Source organism: Vipera berus, assembly GCF_964194415.1.
Source record: "Vipera berus genome assembly, chromosome: 5".
NCBI lineage: Eukaryota > Metazoa > Chordata > Lepidosauria > Squamata > Viperidae > Vipera > Vipera berus.
In genome coordinates, this window is record NC_138207.1 from 26,808,061 (window position 1) to 26,834,562 (window position 26,502).

General features: G+C 39.5%; 2 protein-coding genes across 2 annotated transcripts in view; both read left to right on the top strand.

Moving 5' to 3' along the window:
* Window positions 1-3,555, top strand: part of SIAH2 (siah E3 ubiquitin protein ligase 2) — a 34,659-nt gene extending 31,104 nt beyond the window's left edge. The window contains exon 2 of the mRNA XM_081328816.1: window positions 1,497-3,555. Coding sequence (XP_081184942.1) covers window positions 1,497-2,054 — 558 coding nt within the window. The 3' untranslated portion in view covers window positions 2,055-3,555. The remainder of the gene's footprint in view (window positions 1-1,496) is intronic.
* A 5,618-nt stretch (window positions 3,556-9,173) lies between these two features.
* Window positions 9,174-26,502, top strand: part of ERICH6 (glutamate rich 6) — a 29,623-nt gene continuing 12,294 nt past the window's right edge. The window contains exons 1-10 of the mRNA XM_081328792.1: window positions 9,174-9,254; window positions 12,266-12,320; window positions 12,948-13,036; window positions 13,133-13,187; window positions 14,344-14,471; window positions 16,568-16,628; window positions 17,540-17,646; window positions 19,884-19,934; window positions 23,756-23,814; window positions 24,007-24,123. Coding sequence (XP_081184918.1) covers window positions 9,200-9,254; window positions 12,266-12,320; window positions 12,948-13,036; window positions 13,133-13,187; window positions 14,344-14,471; window positions 16,568-16,628; window positions 17,540-17,646; window positions 19,884-19,934; window positions 23,756-23,814; window positions 24,007-24,123 — 777 coding nt within the window. The 5' untranslated portion in view covers window positions 9,174-9,199. The remainder of the gene's footprint in view (window positions 9,255-12,265; window positions 12,321-12,947; window positions 13,037-13,132; window positions 13,188-14,343; window positions 14,472-16,567; window positions 16,629-17,539; window positions 17,647-19,883; window positions 19,935-23,755; window positions 23,815-24,006; window positions 24,124-26,502) is intronic.

The following is a 26,502-nucleotide window of genomic DNA, read 5'->3' on the forward strand; positions in this document are numbered from 1 at the left end:
ACAAGGGTTGAAAATCATGTTGCTCCACTTTTCAACCAAAAAATGTCAACAACGACGAAGTGTACATTTCTCTGATTAATTTTTTAAAAAAAGCTTTTATGCATGATCAACATGCTCTAAAAGGCAGAGAAATGGGATTGGATTGGATCGAATAATAAAAAAACAAGGCATTTATGTATGCTTTGTTTTCTGAGTTTTATTCTGACTGCAAAGATTTAGATCTTTGCTGCAACCATCAACATTTACCCAGAGTTACTGTGGTCTGTGTGTGTCTCTCTGTGTGTGTGTCTCTGTGTGTGTATGTGTGTGGAAGGAAGAGGGAAGTAAGATGCTCTGACATCATTATTTAGGTAAATTCCTCTCTACAGAATGCAGTGGAAATAAAATGGGATCTTGTGTTAAAATCTGAACAACCATAGCAAATTTATAGTATATGGATGCCTATTTTGATTATGGGATTTCTTATTTTATTATTGCAAACAATAAAAAATATTGTTAAAGGGTGGGAGTGGGAGTGATAAAAAAAAGATTAAGCATTTCTTTTCAAACAAAACAATATAGCAGGCTTATAAAAACCCAGATTCTGAAACTAATAGTCGTTGCATCTAAGACACCATATGTAACCCATATTGGCACAGCAGGAACTGCATTTCTGTGGAATAGTGTTTAAAGATGATGCGTGCTTGTCATTGCAGTTGTTGAATCTGATCTCAAAGGATAAATCCATGATAAGACCCATGCAATTAAACTTCTTATGAATGCTCAGAGGTATTCTAATATCTGAAGGGCCTCATAATGCAGCTTTCAAAAACCAATAGGAGCTTGATTTTTTTTCCCTCTCAGAAAGGATTAATCACCCCACTGAGACAAACTCTTTAACAGTAGAGCATTCTAGATGTACATATGTGGCATCTTAGAGATGTAATTAAACAGTAACATTTCCATGCAGAAAGTCCCTGGTTCTAAACCTAGCATCTCATGGCACAGAACTGGGAATATCTGCTTATCAAAGCCCTAGAGCAGGGGTAGGCAACCTTAGCTCTTTTATGACTCGTGGACCTTAACTCCTAGAATTCCTGAGCCAGTATAGCTGGCTCAGGAATTCTGGGAGTTGAAGTCCACGAGTCATAAAAGAGCCAAGGTTGCCTACCCCTGCCCTAGAGGAATCAATCATATGTCCTGCTGTAATCCAGGTTTCTGTTACTGATCAGGAGAATTTGTTTCTTTTATTCAGTGTCCACCAAAATAAAGACAGAGTTTTGATATATATCAGAGGGTACAAGCTTTGCATGCCAAAAGTCTTGTTCCAGTCTGGTTAACATATGGGCATCAAGAGATGAGAAAAATCTCTATCTGTGGCTCTGGAGAGTTCTTACTAAATCAGATTAGATGATGCTAGGCTGTACAATAGAAACAAGTGGAATGATTTTGCAGACCAGGTGGGGGTTTAAATCAAATAGCAAACAATGTAACTTTATGACCTTTCATCTTTTCAGTATGCTACCACAGGCTGCTCCTTGACACTCCATCATACAGAAAAGCCAGATCATGAAGACATTTGTGAGTATCGCCCTTACTCCTGCCCATGTCCGGGGGCATCTTGCAAATGGCAGGGCTCCTTGGAAGCAGTGATGTCTCATCTAATGCATGCTCACAAGAGTATCACAACTCTTCAAGGAGAAGACATTGTCTTCCTCGCCACAGACATTAACTTGCCGGGAGCCGTTGATTGGGTGATGATGCAGTCATGCTTCGGCCATCACTTCATGCTGGTTCTGGAGAAACAGGAGAAGTATGAGGGTCATCAACAGTTTTTTGCCATAGTGTTGCTCATTGGCACTCGCAAACAAGCAGAGAACTTTGCATACAGGCTCGAACTGAATGGCAACAGACGGAGGCTGACATGGGAAGCAACACCCCGCTCCATCCATGATGGGGTGGCAGCAGCTATCATGAACAGTGACTGCCTTGTGTTTGACACTGCCATAGCACATCTATTTGCAGATAATGGGAACCTTGGAATCAATGTGACTATTTCTACATGTTGTCCGTGATATTTTTGTGTAACTTGTGAAACCATGTGGTTTCTCTGGGCATAGTGCTTTCATGTTTTGCTGAGGGTTGTTTTTTAATGGTATTCAACTGTTGCCCTGTCTTCCTTCTCATGCAGATCATAAGCACATGAGGAAGAGCAGGAATTTGCCACCAGTGCCATTACAAACCTGTCATTCACTTTGGAGTGATGTATCTGTAGTGTAATCTATATATGAACACTCCCTTCATTGTATGAAATCCTGCACAACTGTTAATCACTGGGTGGCAATACACCCACGTAGGGAGTGTATCTTCATACGTAATACAAGTGTTACCCTGACATTTTAATAAACTATACTCATTGGGAATTTTAAAATAAGATTTATCAGAATAGTTACTAAAGCAAAATCAATGCCCTTCTAATCCAAAAAGAAAAAGATATATTTTTTAAGAGTTTTACTGGAGTTTTTTTTAGAGAGAGAAACAATGTCATCTTCTTAAAACAAAGCTTTTTTAAAAACATAGGGAATAAAAGAGGTGGGACATCCATCATAGGTAGTTCTTCAATGCCTAAAAAGTCTGTGCACAAGGTTGGAAAAATGAAGTGCATAGATTATAGCACTTCTGCTTACAAGAAGGGAACACCATACTGAAACAATTCCATAGAACAGAAACACGGCACAGCAAAAATGTCACTAAATTACAACTTCCCTCCTGCAAGGCTGTGCTACTTAAGGGATATTTTTTTTACTGTGAGGGAATTTTTGAAAATGTGAGCTTTTACCCACAACATAGAATCTATGTCTACAACCTCAGTACTTGGATGGTTCACTATGCTTCATCTCCAGGAAGAAGCAGCACACTGCTTCAAGCAAGATAAAGCTCTTGACCACCTTTGTAACAAAATATTAAAAAGAAAGAGTAAATAAATAGAATGTTACAGTGTTGGAATTGCTTTATTTTTAAGCTTTTAAACACAGAGAAATTAGTGGATTTTACATTTTACAGTAATTCACATAGGAGAAGACATTTTATCAACTGAGTTTTCTTTCTTTTTTTCTGGCTGATGAATTGGTTGAATTTTTATTTTTTTAAAATGAATGTTTTCTATTAGGAATGAAGGTTTGGATATCTGCACAATGGGCCCACTTCATCCACTCATCTTTCTATTCCTATAAGAGTTGAAGAGACTCTTTGTCAGAGCTGCTTACCTAAGGGGTTGCAACACACACACACACACACACACACACACGGCATAATTCATGTACACATTCATATTCTAAAAACTGACCTAGAATAACATAAGGAAAATTGATATGAGGAATGGTCTTCTATTTAATTTTTTTTTCTTGTTGGCATAGCCATATTTACTCTAGTTTTCTAAATAAACATTTTGCAAAAAAATAACTTGTGTGGGCTCTTTTACTGACTAGAATAAGAACACCTTTGCATTCATATCATAGCTGCCAAGGACAAATATACTTCAGTGGGACAGGAAATCTTATGCACTGGTCTAGTAAACTTTTCCTAACACAGTGACAGTCAGTGAACAGATGTGGAATTTATTCTAGTAGAACTGTATTTGCATGTCACAGGGTCATGACATTAGTGAACAAAGTATGTCATGACACACATGAAGTCATTCTGCAAGACCACTACTATCACCACAGACCACTATGCTTCTCATCTAGCTTTCTGACTGGGAATATAGGTGATCATAATCCATACTAGGGATGACAACAGACTAGAGACAGTTGAAGTTAACTCTTAGAACTCAGGAAGCCAAAGAGAGTATAGTTGCTTTAGTTTTAGATATGTTCGGCTTTTTCCCTCTAGCAATATATATTGAGTTTTATCAAATAAGAGAATGCAGAAATAAATTGACCAAGAAAATTGAACGTTATATAATATGAAAGCACCTGGTTTAATTTTTGGTAGTGCCAGAAACTTTTTCTGCATTTTTTTTTGCAACTATTTGCAGCTAACCAAAACTGTACAAAATAATTATTTGCCATTCTGATCGTTTTTAGTATCTCTTTGCTGGTAAGGAGAAAGCCTTTACTTTCTGGAACTGACATGTTAAAGATCAACTGAAAATGGTTGTAAATATATTTTGATTATTACTGACTGCATATAGATTTGCCTCTTTTTTTTACTGTGCAGTAAAAAAGATATTTTGTATGCAGAAAAATCTTTGGCCTAAATATTGCTGAAGCTCACTAATTAAATTTCTGAATACTTTTTTTTACAATCATGTTTTATCCATTTCTAACATGGATAAAAGTCCTTTTCAAGGACTTCCTTACAACACTGCCATCAAAAAGGTGTGATTATTTAAAAGCACTTTCCTATTGTTATTATTATTAACCTATTTCCAGTGGTTCTCCAGTGGCCTACTTTCTCTTTCATCTTTATACTTGCTATGCCTGACTTAATAGTTCATAATTTTACTCCTTGCCAAATTCTCAACAGCACCTATTATATGACTCTTATACAGCCAAAAGAAAGTCAACAGATTTCTTCTGAAATGCCAAAAACAGCTTCTGCTGAAGCCCAATAATCCATTTTGTTCTTATTGTTAAAAGTTTTAATAATTATCCATTACTCATTTGATAAAATCATCTTAATGGATATGCTGCTTTTACAAAGGGTTGCCTCATCATCCAGGTTACAGATCAAATGTATAATTTAATCAACTTTGTTACTGTTGCATCAAAACAGTTATATACTATTTACCTGTTCAACCAGTAAATCACATTCAATATGACTTATCAAATAATAATAATTATGGCCTATTTGTACTATCTCAGGGTGTCCCCAGCCTGTAGACTGTGGCCCACTGGTGGGCTGTGAGGGGTTTGCAACTGGGCCATGGAAATGGCCAGTGAGCGCATGCATGCGCACACTCCATTCCAGCGAGCGGCAGGTGTGTGTGCAAGCTGCTCACTCAAATGGAGCTGTGTGCGCACGTGATTGCTGGCCACTCACACGGAACCATCCCCTCCCCCGCCGGTCCGCAAAGGTGGAAACGTTGGGGAACTCTGTACTATCTGGTTTCTATTCCTGCTTTAGAGAAACATAACCTAGAGAATTTCAAACATCAATATTCCATTATGTGATCAGTTATTGATACCCAATATAAGATTTAGACTAAAGGAAGAAATTTGAGGTGGTACCCAAAATATCCTTTTTTCCTATGTATAATTCTGCGAATTAAATGTTTACACTTTCTACACAAACATATATATCAGTAGAAAATTACCAGAATTTTAAAAAGCCCAGAGAGAGCCATTTTAACAAAACTTCAAACTCCTTCAGCTCTTACTACCAAATATAAATTTTAGTGTAATAAGAAAATTTATTAAATACATCACAATTATTACATTAAAAGTATTTTAAATTTTAACCTGACCCCACTCAATTCTTTGTCTTGACCACACTCATTTTCTAGAGTGTAGAAGACACTGCTCTGAGAAAAAAAAATACAGTCTCAAATCAGTTGTAATAAGAATTCAAGGACTCTTGGTCTATATGTAATCGAATTCTTACGTGTTTTAGTGAACAATTCAACAAGTATCTCCTTTTTAAAGCAATGCTTGTAAATATAGCTGAAAGCATTACTGCCTGAAAGATAAGAGAACTAGGATGTTGAAAAATGTTGACTAGAGCATAAGTTGTTAACGATGCAAAAGCTTACTATTTCCATGACGGACAAGAAGTAGATTGCAAATATTCTGGCCCAGATAGTCTAGATCAGGGTTAAATAACCACGGGGCTTTATAACACTATAGTAGTATAGTAGAAAGTCTTGGATAACTTATTTGGATGTAAGCAGTTAGGAATAGATTTAGGACATGGCTTAATCCTGGCTCAAGTCTTTCTGAGCTTCATGGGAGTATGATGTCTTCTATTTCTACCCATCTGCTGCAAGGATTTCCTTTACAACTCTCAACCTTTGCACTCTATATGATCACATTCATGACTGCATATGTTATTTGTCTCATCTGAAACCATATCCCACACTAAAAAGTAAGTCTGATCTTTAAAGCATTTGATAAATCTTTTGGAAGCATATCTCTCGTGACGGACAGCAAAACATCTATTAATGTAGACAGATGAGTAAGTTCTCAATTAAGAACTGTATCAAATTGTTCCCACTATTCAGTTAGCATAAATTAAATGGTTTGATACTCCACAGAAGGGAAAAACCCTGTTTGAGGCATAGACTTTAATCATCCTGTGTGGGATAGATTTAGTGGTCATAAGTGCTGAAAGAAATGAAGTCCCAGAACTCAAGAGATGACTTAAGATTCTTTAAATTGTGGCACTGAGTACCTAGAATAGCTACTATGCATTCTAAAAGTGACCTCATTTGGCTATTAAAGCCAGTCTGTTAGCACAGCAATGCCTACAGCTGCTCTTCCTTGTCACTTCCTGGGATGTTTTTTGCATTCCTCTGTCAGCAAACCAAAGGGGCAAAAATAATCTTTTGACCACAGCCATATAGAATTCCATTATGATGAGCAAAGCCTATGGGAAGAGGAAAAGAATGCCGCAACTTCCTCAGCAATATTTCCAACCAGAATGAAAGCCATCTCAGCAAGGAGAGATTTTTCCCAGGTCCTATTCAGAGCATGAAATGGATTTCCCCCCCAATAGATAATAAAATGGATCATAACAAAATGAAACCACTGAAATCTCCCAAATGCAGAGCTGAACCCCATCGCCATCTGTTTTGGGTTTTGTTTACTCCAACCTCCCCCCCCCCCAAAAAAATAACTCTTCAGAGGCTTGCACGCTTGTTACATTTGCACTGTACTTACCAACTATGGCTTTTCTTTCCCCCCCCCCCTCACAAATCAACTTGCTGTTTTCTTAATATGTACAGGTAATCCTCAACTTACATTGAAGGTTACAACACTGAAAAAAGTGACTTATGATTTGTCTTCATGATTAACAATAATATTTTTTTAATCCTTTATATCCCGCCCTTCTCCGAAGACTCAGGGCGGCTTACAATCTAAGAAGCACAAATTAATGTGCTTAGCAATAGCCTTAATTCTATGTATATGCCTGCTTATTAGGGCTTTCGGGAGGGGGGGGCAAGCGGCATTTTTACAAAGTCAGCTTATTGCCCCCAACAATCTGGGTCCTGCAATATCCCCAAAGCCACAGTCAAAATTTAGATGCTTGGCAACTGGCATTTATTTACAAAGGTTGCAGTGTCCTGGGGTCATGTGATTACCATTTGTGTTCTTCCCAACCAGCTTCCTAGTGTTGAAGGAAAGGTCTTCATCATGATTCAGTCCAAGCCAGCAATAAACAACATGGCGACTGCTTAGAAAGAAGGTTGCAGTTTATTGAAGAGGAGAGACAGACAGAAAGATGACTCTGGAAGAGTGAGCACATATAGGGAGTGGGTTTTTATACCCTCTGGGGTTTTTGTTTGGAATTGTTTCCTGTTCCTGTTTCAGGCTTTGTATTTCCTGTGTCATGTATTTTGACCTGTGTCCCTTTGGCATCTGTGGGTTAATCCTATTAAGTCCTGTCTTGGAGTTTGGGTGGGGTATGTAGATTTTAGGTGTCTTTGTCTTAATCTTTTAGGTGGGGGCCTCCAACCTTCCTGGATTATTTACATCTGCATTTCTGTAGAGCTGGTTTCTGCTTGGGGGAGGGAGATTTGGGGCTATTAAGAAAAACTGGGCATGCTTTTCTGCCTCTTAAAGATCCTTTGAGGAAATATATTTTTCTGCCCTTTTAATATTTCCTGGGGGGGGCTGACTTCCCACACTAGAACCAGTCAGTGGGGGAAGCTAGATTCATTTAATGACATGATTCACTAAAAAAACAGTAATTTGCTAACTGGCCAAGTCTTAAAATTAGGCACAACTGCCTTGCTTAGCAACAGAAATTCTGGTCCCAATTGTGGCCATGTCGAGGACTCCATACATTTCCTTTTTTACTACAGGATTAAAAGTTTACTACAGCTGGTCCATTCTTGCAAAAAATAACACTAACATTGAATATGTATACTTGCTTCTACTAGACAGCATGAATAATACATTGCAAACCACTTTGCCATCTGAACAAAATAAGTCTTCCCACATTCTTTAAAACACTACAGAAACAACCTCAAATAGTGAATTAATTTTGCTTCAGTGCTGATCATGATCTTCAGCCCTTGGCTGGAAATTCTGGGGGTTGTAGACACACGATATTGTGAAAGCCAAAGAAGAAATCTGACAGTTGGGAGCACCAAAGCACCTGGAGAATACTAGAGTGGAAAAGACAGGTTCTAGAAAATTCATAGCAGGCCATGTGGCCTATACAGCGTAGCCCTTCAGCAGGAAAGTAGCTTGTAAGCAAGGCCTCTCAGCACTCAGTTTTCTCTCTGTTAATACCAGGAAACAGGCCGATTAGCCAACAAATCAGAAACCACCGTCCACGTGTCCTGTGAAGCAACATCCACCATTCAATCCACTTACTACTCAAGTTCTTAAAGGCAAAGAATTATTCAAACTCAGTTTCATGTGGCTGTAATATGGACAAGTCCCTGCAATTTTCCAATCCATTCTACAGCGTTACGATTTCCGGCTAGCGCTAGCCTTTAATTACTAATCACGCCAGATCTGCTTAGCTCTTTTCCCGAGACGAATTAAGGTCTGCTACGTGCTGCCCCCTGCTGCAAACGTATTAAAAAAAAGATGCAACAGGACTGAACACGCAGAAATCAAACCTCTCGTCTCTTGCTGCATGAGGCGTCATAATTCAGTAGCGTTGCTCATAAACGTGCATGACCAAACACGCCACGCAGAGGGGGAAAAAAATCGGCCAGAAAAGTTTCTTATCAATGAATAGGCAAACGGGGCGAAGAGTTTAACCTCAAAGAGAGGTCAGGATTACAAAACACCCCAAACCCGAAGTGCATCAAAATAATCCACCCGGGATGAACATCTAAGTAACGGGGTTGGACTTTCTGCACGGCTTGCGCTTCCTTCCCGTGAAGTCCCACCGGGGGAGTCGCCTTCTGCGGCGCCGTCTCCCGAGAGACTGGAATGCAAAACAATTCGCGTCACAAGGCCCAGAGAACGGTGGTTCCCCGAGCAGCCCTTGGCCTTTTAAAGGGGCCCGTCTGCGATGCGGCGAGAGAATCGGGGCGCGGATTATGGAAGGATTTGCTCGAACCACGGAGAAAAATCGGGATGGAGGCAGTGATCCAGGTGCTGATCGAGCGTCTAACCGTGCAGGGGTCTCCAAACTTGGCCCTTTTATGACTTGTGGACTTCAACTCCCAGAATTCCTCAGCCAGCCATGCTGGCTGAGGAATTCTGGGAGTTGAAGTCCACAAGTCATAAAAGGGCCAAGTTTGAAGACTCCTGGTCTAACGCCTATGCTCTGTACCATCGGGGTCCTAGAGAAACACGCGAGGAAGTCACTGAAAAGAGTGTAGTGGGGGGGAGGGGGAAGCCCATTCAGGGTGCTCAGGGACTTGGGCGCAGACCGCAAGAAGCTGTGGGCCCACCTGAGTTTAGTGCCACGTGCACGGAGAAGACCGGCGGTCTCCAAAAGCAGATGAGGGCTTTTTTTTTTCTTAGTGGGGATTTAGCGCTCAGGGAATAGCCGTCTTTAATCTGAGCGTGTCTTAAAAGGGCAAAAGCTTCTTAGGTCGAGCTTTACGAATCTTCTGTAGGTGATGAAAGGAAGTTACTCGTTTCTATAGTACACCTTTATCCCTGTTTGTTTGTTTTTAATGGGAACGGAAAGTAGTGTTCTTGGGGTCTTCTCCTAATTTTACTCCCACAGCAACAACTCTGGGGAGTTAAGAAATTCCGAGTCCTGAAAATTGGAAGGGCGAGTAGATCTGGAACAGCAATGGGTGTGATTGGTATCATTCTATGAAAAGTTTGGGAAAGAGCTGGACAGAGCAGCCAGATGATGTTCTCCAGTACACAACACATCTCCAATTCAACCTAAAAACATTATAAAATATCCTGGAAACACTTATTTGTTGGTCCTGCCCTTCATGATGTCTGCAGCTGTTGAGCGGAAGAACATTAAATCACCCTTAAGTGTTTCTCTGCCCCTCAGTACTATCTCAATACTGTCCAAAAGTAGCATAGAGATGTATAAAATCTGTAAGATTTCTTGCCCATCACCTAGGAAGGAATCAGGCAATTGCACTGATTTGAAACTGAGCAACAGGGACAGGATCAGCAAGGGAGTCAGCCAATTTCATCCTAGTTTAGTTTTTTTGCAAATGTTTGGGCAGAAAACATTTTGGCTCACTAGTGAAATCAAGGCCCAAGGAGACTGGATTGAGTCACCCAATAAGCAGTGTGGTAGAGTGGAGACTTGAATCTATGGCTCCCTGGTCCAAGCCCAGAACCACCAATTCCGTAATTTCCTTCCCTTTTTACATCTTCCCAAGGCAAACTTCCAAGATTAGGCTTTTCTCCTACAGTGTTATCATGGGAATGGCTGAGAAATTTTTGCTGTCAGAACTATAGACACACTCATACATTTCATTCTTGCATTATCTCACTCAAAGGAGATTAGGATGGGAGATGAGATAATTTCTGTCAGTGAGATATATACCTCATATGTGGAGTCTGCCTCTTGTATTTGTATCACATATTTGTCTAATCCTGTGGGATTAAAGCAATTTGAATTTTACTTTATGTGATACGAAACCTAATTTTTATGTTCAGCATGCAGATCCATAATGTGGTTAATGGATCTCAGAGGTATCTTACTGTAAAAATATAGCTTCTGTAGTTAAACACAAACACTAAACATTTTAGAATTTTTTTTGTCAACATAGTTTATTCATGGTGTATGAGCTATGTGGCTTGTGTGGAATAAGAAGTGACAGTATCTAATCTCTCATCCACCAGTTTTGAGGGAAGGGAGTATGTTTGTCAAAAATCTTTAAGATGGTGGGTATAAAGTTACAATCCAAGGCCTGCCCCCACCTTCTTGCAGATTTTGACCATCTCTCTCTTACCTACCCCAAATGCCTCTGCTGTCATCCTTCTTTACAAATAATATGATGTTGACTAAGTTGGGTTTGGTTTTTAAAAGAAGGAACAGAGGATGAGAAGATGCTTATTTTTTTTAAAAAAAAGCAATTCATATGTGCATATGCCACTCATTCCCACCCAATTATTTTTATTGTAAAAATGGTAGTGAGTGATAATACTTCTTCCTTGGAAAATTCTCTCCAAATTTTTCATTTAAATAGCAGAACATTGGGAGACTTGCATAAATTAGATGTATGAAATACTGCTTTTGTACGTTAACATCTAGGGGGGTTAAATATTTTTTCTCCTGTCTGTTATTTTTGTAAATAACTGAAGGCATTGAACATATTTAATACTCTTTCCTCCTTTTGTTTTCCCCATAACAACAATCCTGTGAGGTGAGGTGACCTAAGAGAGAGTGACTAATGGAATAATTCCCTTAATAACTTTATAGTTTTTCAAATAAAATGGCTTGGCCCAAATCCACGTGATGTGTCATGATTTTGAAATCCCATTTTTAAGACTCAGTCAAAGCAGTGACTGATCCCATGGAGATTTCTTTGGAAATAGATGAGGTTGAACTAAGACTGAATCCTGAACAATGAAACTTGCTAGATAATTGTGGGTGAATCTTTCAGCCTAACCTATCATTTAGGGTTATGAAAACATTGGGTAGGGAAAGAATCATGTATTATCTTTTGATCTTCTAAAGCAGACATGTCAAACACAAGGCCCGGGGGCCGGATGCAACCCGCGAAGTGGTTTCATGTGGCCTGCAAAGCCATCCTGGAAACAGTGAGGGAACGGCCCCCACTGCCTTGGCCCTGGCCCAGAGACCCTCCTTCTGCCAGAGACCCTCAGATCAGTCCCACTCCTGCCCAGGCCCCCATAGGCACCCTTGATGTGAACGATGTAGAGCTGGCCATGCCCACCCAGTAGGCCATACGCACTCTGGCCACGCCCACCCTGGCCATACCCACCCGGCCCCTTGAGGGCAACCGCAATGCTGATGCGGCCCTCAATGAAATTGAGTTTGACACCCCTGTTCTAAAGAGAGGTCAAGTTTTTATTTTATCAAATAAATGTTCATAACTTCCCAGCTATGATTTTCTCTAGCCAGAATGGGGATTGTCTTTAGCATTACTTTTCACTTTATCATTCAAAACCCGGTAAATTCATTCATATACTTATAATGTGTCTGTATTTACCAGATAGCAGAGATACTGGAAAAGGAACTTCGTCTTCTGAAGTTGATAATTCTGATAAGTAAGTGAATGGTAAAAATTGTTTTCCTTTTGTTTGTAGTGTATCACAGTGTTGCAAAGAATACTGAGGAGAAGAAGAATGTCCTCTCAAAGCCATCCAATAAAATTCATTGATAATAAATTTAGGCTAAAAGTCAGAAAGTAATTTCCTTGTGCTTCACACCATTAACTTATAGTATTAGTTGCCAAAGATGTGGTAATTGGAAGCCTTAAAGCAACAAGATGAATGAGGTTGTGTTATGGAAACTAATAGAAGCTCTCACTACTGCAAGTAGCCAGCTAGATGCAAACACACTGTCCCATTTAAACTGCCTATCCCACAGAATTATCTGATGAAAAATCCAGATAGCTCCCTTGATCTTTCAATAATCCACCAGGATTTATTAATCCTTAGGACCAACTATTCACATTTAGATTTCCAGTCTATGCACGAGAGAATAATTGCTATAACTTCAATAGGAAGTGATCAGCCTTGCTAAGAGAATTCATATAAAATCCCACACTTTTTAATTAGCATTCTCCTGAAAAGACTGGAAATGTCACAATAAAGTTATCTTCATTGATCCCCAGTGCTGCCATTGCAACATACTTTCCTCTGTACGCTAAATTCAATTTATTCTCAACACAGTGCACCAGAAGATAATGTTACAGTTCCAGAGCACGAGAGTAGCAAGGTGGAGTTGCATGAGATCACAGAAAAGTCACAAGTAGCCACAGGTGTTGTATTACTACCGTTTTTGAAGTGCAAGTTTTTGTTTATTTACATATATCTTAAAGTATATACCTTTACGTTAATCATGTTTGTATGAACAGGTTTGGAAGATCATCCAGGAGAAGTTACAAGTGCAATTCCCATACCTTCAGCTAGGTAATTACAGTACCAAAAACTGTTTGTGTTAGCTATGACTATGAACGGAATTAACATGTATGTGGAGTGTTGGGAAGTGGTGATTTGAAGATCTGTTAGTTTGGTCTGTTCCCTTCTGGTGAATGTAATAATTGGGAACTCTTTGTGACAGCAGGACAGACAAATCAATAACTGGTTGTATTAAGATCAGTGGATCAAATTAATTCTGGTAGGAGTAATGGACTCATAAGAGTAGACTATCTAAGGTGATTAAATATTCTTTGGGGTTTTCCACTTCTTTGGTTGCTGATAAATTAGAAGTCTTAGATGAATACAGAAATTGCTTAGGCAATATGACAAGAAAGTGTGCAGGAGAGACCTTGCTTTCAGAAGTCTATGTATAGGTAGCCCTCAATTATGTCCACAACTGAGCCCAAAATTTCTGTTGTTAAGTGAGGCAGATGCAAAGTGACTTTTGCCCCATTTCTTGCCACAGTTATTAAGTGAATCATTGCAGTTGTTAAGTTAGTAACACAGGTGTTAAGTGAATCTGGGCCTCCCATTGACTTTGCTCATCAGAAGGTCGCAAAAGGGGATCGCACCGCCCTGGGACACGGCAACTGTCATAACTATGAACCAGCTGCCAAGTATCCAAATTTTGATCACATGACTATGGGGATGCTGCAAAGGTGTGAAAAATGGTCATAAGTCACTTTTTTCAGTGACCTTGTAACTTTGGACACTAAATGAACTATTGTGAATAATGGACTAACCATATTAGCATGCAGAATCTTAATCTCCAGCCAGGTGGAACATTTTAAATTAGTCTGAATAAAATTTTATATATATATATATATATATATATATATATATATATATATATATATATATATATATATATATATATATATATATATATATATATATATATATATATATATATATATATATATATATATATATATATATATATATATATATATATATACATACATATATATATATATATATATATATATATATATATATATATATATATATATATATATATATATATATATATATATATATATATATATTTGTGTAAATTACTAACAAAGAATTAAGGGAGACTTGGAATAATCAGTTGCTTATTTTGCCTTCAAGAATTCATGTATTATCATTCTGTTTCTTGTAGGTCTTCTAAAGAAATCAAAGTAGGAGAAACTAGTGGTAGTCCAGATATGAGATCAGATAGAGATTCTTCAGAGAGAAAAATAGAGTTGTCTTCCCCAAGTACCACAGAGATGTCAACATCAAGCACAGGTGTCTGTCTTAATTTCTATAGGTTACGAAGGCAGATAGTAAGGAATTTGAAATCCATCACAATGGTCATTAAGAAACTTCCTAAGTGCAGTTGCATAAATATATCTTCTCCAACCTAATGTCCAGATGTCATGGGATTATAGTTTCCAGAATTTTCAGCCAGCATTACCAAAGGATTATAATCCCAATGTATTCAAACTGTTAGGAGGATCATTAGTTGTAGGTTTCAAAATTAGGTAGTCATCACACTTGCTGGCTATAATGTTTATAGAAATCTGTTCTACATTATTATATTAATTTGGCAGTATAAGATTTTCAGCAGTTGGACTAATTCCTACATAACGCCAGAAATTTTGGACTATGTGGCAGAAATAAAATATTTCTTTATCACAGAATTAAATTAATTTGACCTTAGGAAGAACTACAATAGCGATAGCAGTAGCAATAGCACTTAGACTCACAGTATATACCAGGGGTGTCAAACTGCCGGCCCACGGGCCAGATGCATCATAGCAAAACTGTGCCCACCCATTGCTGGCAATGGAAAAAAAGTCGCAATATGTAGCGACATGTCACGTGACATTGCAAGTTTGACACCCCTGGTATATACTGTTTTATAGTGCTTTACAGCACTTTCTAAGTGATTTATAGAATATTCCTCCCCCCCCCCCCAACAATATGAGTCCTCATTTTACAGATTTCTAAAGGATGGAAGGCTGAGTCAATCTTGAGCCAGTCAGGATTGAATTCCTGGCAGTGGGCAGAGTTAGCCTGCAATACTACATTCTAAACACCATCACCAATATTACAACCTTCCTTATTGACTGGATTCTCACATTAACTTGGCAGTATGCAAATAAAAAGTATAACTGGACTAAACTCTTAGCTGAATGAGAACCAAAATGATGGCATTGAAATACAAATTTAGCAAAGTTAAACTAGAATACGTTTCTCTATTTTCTGTTGATATGGATGTAGACTAAAGTTTATGTGCAATCAAGTTCTTCTTTCAAAACAACGCTTGTAGGAATTTTTGACAGAGGAGCCTATTTGTCTTGCAAGACGGAGGGGAAGACAGCCATAGTAAACAGTGGAGTCAAATCTGATTCCACTTGAAGTATCTGAGAAGGAAGAGGGAGGATAGATTTCATTAAAACAACAGGAGCCCAGATTGGTTCTAGATCCTATTATACTTGGCATAGGATCTTCTCAAAATCAATGGAATTAGTCCCATTTAATCTATGTTGGTCTCAATTTTGATCCAAATCAGCTACAACAATAGTAATCATGCTATAATGCTTTGAAGACTTAACCTGAATTACACATACCATTTCAATACAACAAAGCTATAACATAAATTATCCTGAGTGTCGCAGATGAAGCTAAGAGTTGCCTCATGAGCTGACAGTATATGCTATATTTTAATTATAATTTTCTTGATTCATAGTTTACCATAAAAATACCTCACCCTAAAAGGCACTGGATGTCATACAGCATCAAACAAACAAACAACAAATGAAAAACAGTATAAAAATATAAACAAAAAACAAAGCTAAAACCCAAAATGTGCCCCACCCCTAACCCTACTGAAATTCAACAGCAAACTGACCAAACATTGGTTCTGTGATTTGGGGTTATGTTTGTTCGTTTTGCAGTGAGGATATTAAGGATGGGATATTACCAGCTGCCTCCAAAACTAGCTGCTATTATTCTTGTCCTATTCCTACTCAACTCCCATAGAAACAAGCTGAAGTACTTAGACCAAAGCATTGTCTGAAAATCTCAGACATAACTCTTCTAGGAGCATTGCCACATCTGCTGACCTCCTGAAAGTTTGGAGTCTGAGTCTGATCACGTGTTGAACATCTTCAGGTACTTTGAAAAGTGCTATCTTGTCCTCTGTTAATCCACATTTCTGCAAAGACAAAAAGGTCTGGGTAGCCACAAGATATTCAGTAGATAGAGATGGGCTAGAAGCCATCAGAACAGTCTAAGGATAAACGGGCTATAGGAAGATGTTTATATTTAAAATGTTCATAGCCAGTACAGAACAAAATTTGGCTTCCATGCAAATGATGCATTTGTTTTATGAACAGGAAAAACTAAGAGCTTTCCAAGGATATTGGGAGGAGTCCGGAGAGAAAGTGAAATCAGCAGGTGAGTATTTAAGATGAGTAGCTTTCTGAAAGAAAGTTAGATCATGCCACTGTTAAGTAACAATATTCCATACTTTAATATCCCTGCCTGTAAATTCCTCTCTTCCAAATGATGGTTGGAAAAGTTGGAAATAACTTATCTTCCTTCTAGCATTGTGCTTTAAACAATGAATGCAACTATAGAAATATTTTTCAGCCAGGCAGTTAACAGGTGCATTAGTTTATAATTCCAGAATTCATAGGAATCCAAAGTATCTGTAAGGCTCCAGGCAGTTTGTGGAAGGCTGGACTACATTGTGTATGTATATGATGTATACACATGGGCACCTGCTGGGGGACAGGAGAATAAAATACAACATTAGCATGTTGACCTCGTACCTCAAATTCCACAACGTATATACTTGAGTCAGAGTTTAGGACTCAGTAGATAATGGTGGCATTTCTCTCGTGATACGACTGTGCATGTGGCATCATTGTGGTTTACTATTGTCACTGCTTTCAGATTGAGGGAAGTATATTCTAGCTGATGTTTTTTTATCTTTTAAACTTTGCTATGGCTATAGTTTTGTGCTCACTGCAAAATATTTCATGATTGATATATTTCTTTCTCATCTTGACTGTTCCTTGACATGTTTATCAACTCTTTTCTTGGAAGAGTTCAATAACAAATAAGATTGTGATCAGAGAAATAAAATCTTTCAGAATAAGAAAAATTCTACCTTAGCAAGTAAGTATTAAGAACTGTACTCAATCTTCGCATAGAATGATGCCTTATCTGTTGGTAAAATCCTTCAAATATTTTGCTTTTCTATTGTTTAAAAGCAGTAGGCAACAAATATCATTTTGGGGCATGATACATTGGAGTTTATTTGAAGATAATTTGATTATATGATATCTTGTATCTGCTGAAAGGGAGATATTGGATACCATTGCTGATATGCCTCAGAGACCCTTAGAAATATCTGTCTCAATGCAGACAGATGCAAGTTGGATTCATGACCACATCTACAAGAGAAAGCGTAAGTAATGAGCTTATTTTATGTTGGAAATATTATATATATATATTGAAGAAATTTTCATTGTCTTGAAGAAAGAGAAACTGCTACTTGTTTATCTGTTTCCTCTAACTGGAGATGCTTTCGGGTTCTTTTTTTGCAGCATTTGCTATATGATGTGTTTTGATACAGAGATTAGACTATTTGAACCTGGAATCTTTGGCATGCAAAACATGCTGTACCAACCATCAGTGGTTCTTCATGAAAGTACAATTAGCTAGGCAGGAAATGAATTTGAACCCAGGATCCCTTGTTAAGCACAAATATTTTATTCTGAAATTTATCACTATACATTTAGATAAAGGAATATAAAATATGTTGCTAATTCTTAAATAACTTCACTGGTTGCCATCATTCTAGTTCTTGATTGCTACTTATTTTCCTAGAAGGCCACATACAACTTTGGTCTAGAGTTCAGAAGGAGAGCCTACTTCCACTTAAAGTTGTCCAATTGCTAAGGGTCAATTATATTAAAATTTGTAGAGATCAGGTTAATGAAGGGCATAGAATAGACATCTGAATTGTAGCACCCCACCTATAGAATACTTTTCTCTGGGAAGATCTTCTGGCATTGAATCTTGTGTGTTGCTGGTCTTACCCAAAACTGGACCTGTGTGTCTGCTGGTCTTATTTTGGTATGCTAATTGTATTTTTTTGCATTTTTATAACATATATTTGCTTTAAACATGAATTGTTAAATTGTTAAACTTTATTGGGAAGCTGGAACACGGAACTTTATTAAATTTTTTAGATAAGAATGCATTAACAGAGTTTAAAACAAGTGTCCAGGTTCATGACTATTCTTCTTTCACTTTATAAACTATAGTTTATACCACTGTTTTTCACTTTTGGCAACTTCATGTGCATTTCAACTCCCAGATTTCTCAGCCAGCATGGGCATTTAAGTCTAGGTAACATACGGTTATCAAATTTTAAAAACATTGGTAAAGAGTCTTCTTTGCCAATTTGGTATCAGATTCTGCTGCGCTGCTTGCTACCAGGTGTCATCCAGTTCAAACAGTGGTAATATTTGGAAGGAGTATTTAAAATATATGCAGTTTTCATTTCATCCTTGTTTTCTTTCTGGCTTCACCTTCTGTTTGAATTCTGTATTCTTCTGATCACCCAAAAGCTAAAGTGGAAAGCTGGAGTAGCATTTTCTGAATTAGGAATATCGGGGTTAATTTCTGAGGATATTTTCCCTACTCTGTATATATTCTTAAAGAAAAATGCACAGAAAACCAGCATGCTGCTCCTTGTCAGTCTGATAGATGACATAGGTTAGATGGTGACAAACACGTAGGTGGAGCATCCAATGGAATGGATGTGGTTTAATTTAAACTGAATGATGAAGTAAAATGAGCTAGCATGTGTATATGTATAGGTGTGTGTATGTGTGTGTATGGCTGTGAAAGTTGGACCATAAGAAAGGCTGAGCACCAAAGAATTGAGGCCTTTGAACTGTGGTGCTGGAGAAGACTCCTGTGAGTCCCTTGGACTGCAAGGCAATCAAACCGGTCAGTCCTATAGGAGATCAACCCTGACTCTTTAGAAGGCCAGATCCTGAAGTTGAAACTCAAATAGTTTGGCCACCTAATAAGAAGAAGGACTCACTGGAGAAGAGCCTAATGCTGGGAAAGATTGAGGGCAATAGAAGAAGGGGACAACAGAGAATGAGGTGGCTGGATGGAGCCACTGAAGCAGTAGGCATGAGCTTAAATGGACTCCAGAAGATGCTAGAGGACAGGAAGGCCTGGAGGAACGTTGTTGATGGGGTCGCGATGGGTCGGACACGACTTCGCAACTAACGACAACAAAATGTGTGTGTGTGTGTGTGTGTGTGTGTATGCATGCTACCTCTTCATATTTACAGCTCATTGTCATCTTTGGAAGGGGACTTATGGGTTAACTCATAGTTACCCATAGTTTTGGGGGCTGTGATCTTAGTTTAAAATCCTTCTCGTTGGCAGTGCATGCTGTCTCTGCAAATTGCAATCTCATGTTGCTGAGCAATTTTAATTTTTCTGTTTGAAAAATTCTGCATGGAAGCAGAGGAGCCTTCAGAGTGACCCGTTTGGACATTTATTTTCTGCCCTGTTGCTGCCTCTCTTCTTTTTTTATTCAACCTATTTTTAATCTTCAAAAGAGAGAAAGAAGAAAAAGAACATTGATAGAAATGGACTGCTTTTTTTCCTTTTCAGCTCCCTTTGCAGCTCCAAAGGAGACCCAAGAAGAAATTCCTTCTGAGAATGGTAAGTTGCTTCCCAAAACATCTATTATTCATTTTGAGAATAATTTTTATTTCTATACTTTTTGAATCCACAGATTCCTATCAACGAGCTATCAAACTGACGGTATATCTAGCATGTTATTGTTCTTCAGCCACTAGGCTGCAAAAGACATCTTAGTTTTAATTTCCATTGAAAGCTGAGGCATTTTGATGGTTGCTGGTAGATTCTCTCTGTCTCTTCACTATATAATTTAATTTAATTTAATTTAATTTAATAACATTTATATACCGCCCTTCTCCCTGAGGACTCAGGGCGGTTCACAGGGCAGAATAAAATAGCAAATACAAACATTAAAAAAAGATTAAACAATTGCCCTAGTTAAAAACCATATAGATACAACGCTAAAAACCACCAGAAAAATTAAAAAGCGAAAGATAAAACAACCCCAACACACCCCCCTCAGGCTAGGCCGGCTTGTACAAACAAAAATGTCTTGAGATCGCGACGAAAGGAGCGAAGATCGGGCGCCGTCCGGAGCTCTACCGGTAGCTGATTCCACAGCTCCGGAGCGCCCACAGAGAAGGATCTCCCCCTGGGGGCCACCAATCGACATTCTCTGATCGGTGGCACCCTGAGGAGGCCCTCTCTGTGGGAACGCACAGGGCGCAGGGAGCTTGATGCCGGCAGCAGATGTTCCCTGAGGTACTCCGGCCCCATGCCATGGAGTGCTTTGAATACCGTTACCAGTACCTTGAATCTCACCCGGAAGACAACTGGCAACCAATGCAGCTCACGGAGCAGAGGTGTAACGTGGGAGTATCGGGAGACTCCCAACACCACTCTCGCGGCTGCATTCTGTACCAGTTGGAGCTTCCGAGTGGTCCTCAAGGGCAGCCCCATGTAGAGAGCGTTGCAGTAGTCCAGACGAGAGGACACGAGCGCATGAGTGACCGTGCATAGATCATCCCGGCTAAGATAGGGCCGCAACTGACGCACCAGGCGAACCTGTGCGAAGGCCCCCCTAGTCACGGCTCCTATATGATCTTCCAAGGTGAGCCGTGAATCTAGGAGGACCCCCAAGTTGCGAGCCCTATCTACGGGGGGTAATAATTCACCCCCCATAGCTAGAGGTGGAATGTCCGAATAAACCCGGGATGAAGATATGCAAAGCCACTCAGTCTTGTCGGGGTTGAGCCGGAGTCTGTTCCTCCCCATCCAGACCCGAACCGCCTCCAGGCAACGGGACATCACGTTGAGGGCATCACTGGGGTGGTTTGGGGTCGAAAAGAAAAGTTGGGTATCATCAGCGTACTGATGATACCCAACTCCAAAGCCACGAATGATCTCACCCAGCGGCTTCATGTAGATGTTGAACAGGAGAGGCGAGAGGACCGACCCCTGAGGAACTCCACAAATGAGAGACCTCGCGGTCGACCTCTGCCCCCCTGCCAACACCGACTGCGAACGTCCCAAGAGATAGGAGGAGAACCACTGTAAAACTGTGCCTCCCACTCCCAATCCCCTGAGACGCCGCAGCAAGATACCATGGTCGATGGTATCGAAAGCCGCCGAGAGGTCTAATAGGACTAGGACAGAGGAATGCCCCCTGTCCCGAGCCCTCCAGAGATCATTCACCAGCGCGACCAATGCCGTCTCCGTGCTGTGCCCGGGCCTGAAACCCGATTGGTACGGGTCTAGATAATCCGCTTCATCCAGGACCAGAGGGAGCTGATGCGCCACCACACTCTCAACAACCTTCGCAAGAAAGCGAAGGTTGGAGACAGGACGAAAGTTGTTCAATACAGCCGGGTCCAGAGCAGGCTTCTTGAGGAGAGGCCTCACCACCGCCTCCTTCAAGACGGTGGGGAAGATACCCTCACTCAAAGAAGCCGATATAACTGCCTGGAACCAGCTGCGTGTCCTCTCCCGGGCTGCATAAACCAGCCAGGAAGGGCACGGGTCCAGTAAACATGTGGTGGTGCTCAGCCTCCCCATGATCCTGTCCACTTCCTCCGGAGTCACAGAATCAAACTCCTCCCAGATGGTATCGACAAGACCACCCGTGTCCTGATCGTCAGACTCTGCCCAGTCAGAGTCCAAACCGGTCCGAATCCGAGCGATTTTGTCCGACAGATGTTGGTTAAACTCCTCGGCACGTCCCTGCAAGGGATCCTCCCTCACCTCCTGATTTAGGAGGGAGCGAGTCACCCTAAACAGGGCAGCCGGGCGATTATCTGCGGACGCAATAAGGGTGGCGAAGTGGTTGGACCTCGCCTCCCTAATTGCAGCGAGATAAGACCTAATAAAATGGCTGTGCTGCCATTTTTTTGGCTCTGTAATGTCTGTATATGGCTGTCCTTTAAGTTTTGACTTCTCTTTCAGCATATCACTTTTGCCAGTTCATTAGGGAAATATAACCTTTTAGAGAGGGCAGTCATTCTGATTAAACCTAAAACTATGGGATACAATTGCACTGCTGGTGTGGAAGTCTACAGCTAGTCCTCATTTACTGACCACCATTGATTCTGATGACTGTCATTAAGCAGGGCAGTTGCTAGGTGAAAATCACATGACTGGGCTCATGATTTTACTTCAGCTTTCCTTTTCCTTCTGCCCTTTGGAATGCTAACCCTAGCATTAGGACAATTAGCAAGAAGAGAATTAGTTTGTATTTACAATCATTAGGGAGGAAGGGATTACAAGAGAATAAGCAGGCACACAATGGGAAATACACATAGAAAGCAATGCGGTTTGCCTAGTGCAGGGGTAGGCAACCTTGGCTCTTTTATGACTCATGGACTTCAACTCCCAGAATTCCTGAGCCAGCTGGCTCAGGAATTCTGGGAGTTGAAGTCCATGAGTCATAAAAGAGCCAAGGTTGCCTACCCGTGGCCTAGTGGCTTCAGAGGTAAAAGAAAGCCTTCAGTATGAAAAGGATTAGGGTGCTTGTCAGTCTCTGCAGCAGGTTCTAATCAACTAATTAAGGTTACCAGCTGAGTTTGTTAACTTGCTCTTTAGCACTTCTTACAAACATGGACTGTGGAGAAAAGTGGTCAGGAAGAGGTAGCTTCTTCAGGCCATCTCTCTGCTCTGCAAGGTGGTGAAGGGAGAAAAAGAACAGGTCAAGAATAGAACAATAGTATTAAGTGACTATAATGGTGAACATATGACTGACAGTCATTGTGAATGTGATAAATGTGGGCATTGATTGCAAAGTCCCTTTTTCACCACTGTTGTAATTGAACAATTGCAGTCCCAGATAATTGCTCATTGAGAATTAGCTGTATATTCTATGAATTATATGTACTATTTTTATAATGTTCTAGAAACGGAATGATCCCACTCTCTTCCTAAAATGCAGTTCTCTTCCAGCCTAATTCTCCCCAAACTCCTGCCCCCAGTGTACTGGGCCTACAATGCTGAGAGTGCTAATCTCTGTGTGTCCAGTGAGCACTAATCTGAAGGAAGACTGCTGGAACCTAAGAATTACATTTAGAGTTGCCTTTTTTAAGAATTCCACTGGCTGGATACATACCACATGCTAGATTGGGATTGAGAAATTTGTGGTTCAGTGTGCTGTGGAATTCTATCTGTTGAATTAACATGTTAGGCCAAGCAGACCATCACATGATGTAATAATATGATTTGTCAGAGAAATATTAACATAGGATATATTAACATAGTCATGGTGTTTTGTTAATTTGGATATAATACAATGTGTTGCCTGAGCTCAGCTTTTAAACATCCAACAGTTAAATGAGAACCATATATATATTGCTTTAAGATCCAGTTCATAAAGGAGAACATACCTTTCCTAACTAATTCTCTTTATTGATGCCTAGATATCTATGCTGTTATTCCCCAAGATCTCAGCTGCTTAGACATTTTATGCGACACAGAGGTATCAATCATAAGTGGTCTCTATGCAATTTATTGGAACCTATTCTCATTTTAGTTTACCTACCTCCTTCCCCATCCCTGCCTCTCACAATTAAATAAAAATGGAGGCTGTTTATTCTGCAGTGATGCTGCAGGAATACTCTAGACAAGTGGTTTGAGGTTTGCAATAAATTATTTTTTTCTCTTTTTTAAGTTTAGAGAAGACTTCTTAAAACTGTTTCAAGAATCTCTGCAGACAATTTCCAGTGTTGGCCCACCTACTATTCTAGCTTATAGACCAGAGTCATCAAGATCAGATATTCAATTTGAGGTAATGGCTCTACTCCCCCCACTATGCATTACTTTGCACTGTAAATTTATAAGTTCTTATTCTTTACTGAAATGGGCAACACTGTTTACCACTTCCCTTTCTTCCTGGATAGGGAAGAGGACTTTGGAGAAGGAGGGTGAAGGGAGGAGGGGATTAGGAGACATTTTAAGAATACCAGTTGTTTCTTCCAGTACCACTGGTATTCTGCTCAAAATTCCAGTTTCCCATAGATACTTCTGCTGAAGAATCATGCAAATATACCTTGTGTTCAGTTTAGCCTGGAGGATTAACCTTTATTTTCTGAAGAAAGAAAATAGTTACAAGCTTCTATAAGTTCACCACTTCAGAATGCAATTGCATGACAGAATGTCTCCTCTTCTTAAAAATTGCACTGATGAAAAATTCTGATGAAAAGCTGTAACAGAGAAAGTGATGCATTGCCTTCTATCCAATATATGAATTTTCTATGTATAGTCAGCTTTCTTTTATTTCAAACTTACAGTGCTAAAGAATTTAACAAGTGAAAAACACAAATGCAAACAATAGCACTAAAAGAATAACCCAGCCACACAAATTATAAAGAGTGTTATAAAAGAAAAAAAACTAATCTCCCTGTAAGTTATATAACAGAATAACTCAAATATTTGGCCATAAAATAAATGTTTACCTTTCTATTTCTGGACATAAGAATGTGAAACTATTTTATAGATATGACATCTTAATAAGAGTACATCATATTTCTTTAAGATTTTAAGCTAGCTTAAGTAAACACTTTAAGATACACAAACAAGATAACAACAACAATAATAATAATGACAGATTAAATAGATGGAAAACCAAAGCTTTGCATGGTCAGCATTTGAAGGAAAATGTGATAACAACTTGACATGGGCATGACTTCAGATGGGAACCATCAAGGAAGAAACGGAAGGCTTAATACTGGCTGCTCAAGAACAAGCACTACAAACTAATGCCATGAAAGCGAAGATACAAAAATCTACTGACAATCCAAATTGCCGACTTTGCAATGACAAAGTTGAAACTGTTTCACATTTAATATGTGAGTGCAGCAAAATCACACAAACTGATTACAAAGCTAGACATGACCAAGTTGCTAAACTAATCCACTGGGCATTGTGTAAAAAATACGACTTGCCTGTGTCCGAAAAGTCACGGGAACATAGGGTGGAAAAAGTTGTCGAGAATGAGAAGGTGAAGCTCTTGTGGGACTTCCGAATACAGACAGATCGCCATTTGGAACACAACACGCCAGATATCACAGTCGTAGAGAACCAAAGCATACAGTTGATTGATATCGGTGTACCAGGAGATCCCAGAGTCAAAGAAAAAGAACTGGAAAACATTACGAAATACTGCGACCTGGCCATCGAAACTGCGCGACTATGGATGAAACGTGTAACAGTGATACCCATTGTCATCGGGGCACTGGGAACTATGTCCCAAAACTTTGCAAAATACATCAAGAAATTGCAGCTTCCTGCAATAACTCCAGCAAAGCTACAAAAAACTGCACTACTCGGAACATCTTACATTTTAAGGAGGTACCTGGTTGATACCTAGGATGCTGGCAGCAACCCGTGTGAACCATTAGCGCCAGTCAATTTGAATGTTCAGTTGAGGTTCATGTTTAATGAATAAAAGAAAATTATTATTATTATTAATAATAGTAATAGTAGTTGGAAGGGACCTTGGAGGTAATCAAGTCCAACCCTCTGCACAGGCAGGAAACCGTGTCCTATACAATACCTGTGCATTTGGTTTTCTTGCCTAAATGTAGAACCTTACTTTTTTCACCATTGAATTTCATTTTGTTAGATGAGATAGAACAGGGGTGTCAAACTGCCGGCCCATGGGCCGGACGCGTCATCTGGAAGCCGCACCCACCACATTGCTGGCAATGGCAAAACCGTCCTGATACGTTGCATGACATCATGTGATGTCATGAGTTTGACATGTCTGAGATAGAAGAACTGTTGTTTCGTTCAATATTGGCAAATTCATTTTTAGAATATGGGATTGAAGAGAATTGTAACCCCTTTCACTGCTTTGTTGCTTGTCATCCTTTAACAGCTTTTAGTTGTAGTCAAAGTTTGCATTTGTATATCTTGGCTGACATCTTTTTCTTTGTAGCCTCTTATTTCATCAGTAGCTGTAATAATGGTTTTAAGAATTGCTTTCATCATAAAAAGAGTCTGTTCATGATCTTCAGCCATATTTTCTTAAAGTATGTTAAATTAAAATAAAAAAATAAGAGTAATTTTGTCACTGCCTATGGAACATATCTGGGCTTCTCATAGCTGAAAAATGCCAAGGTTACAGAAGTCTTTATCGTCTGGACAGTAAACCAAGTCTCTGTTA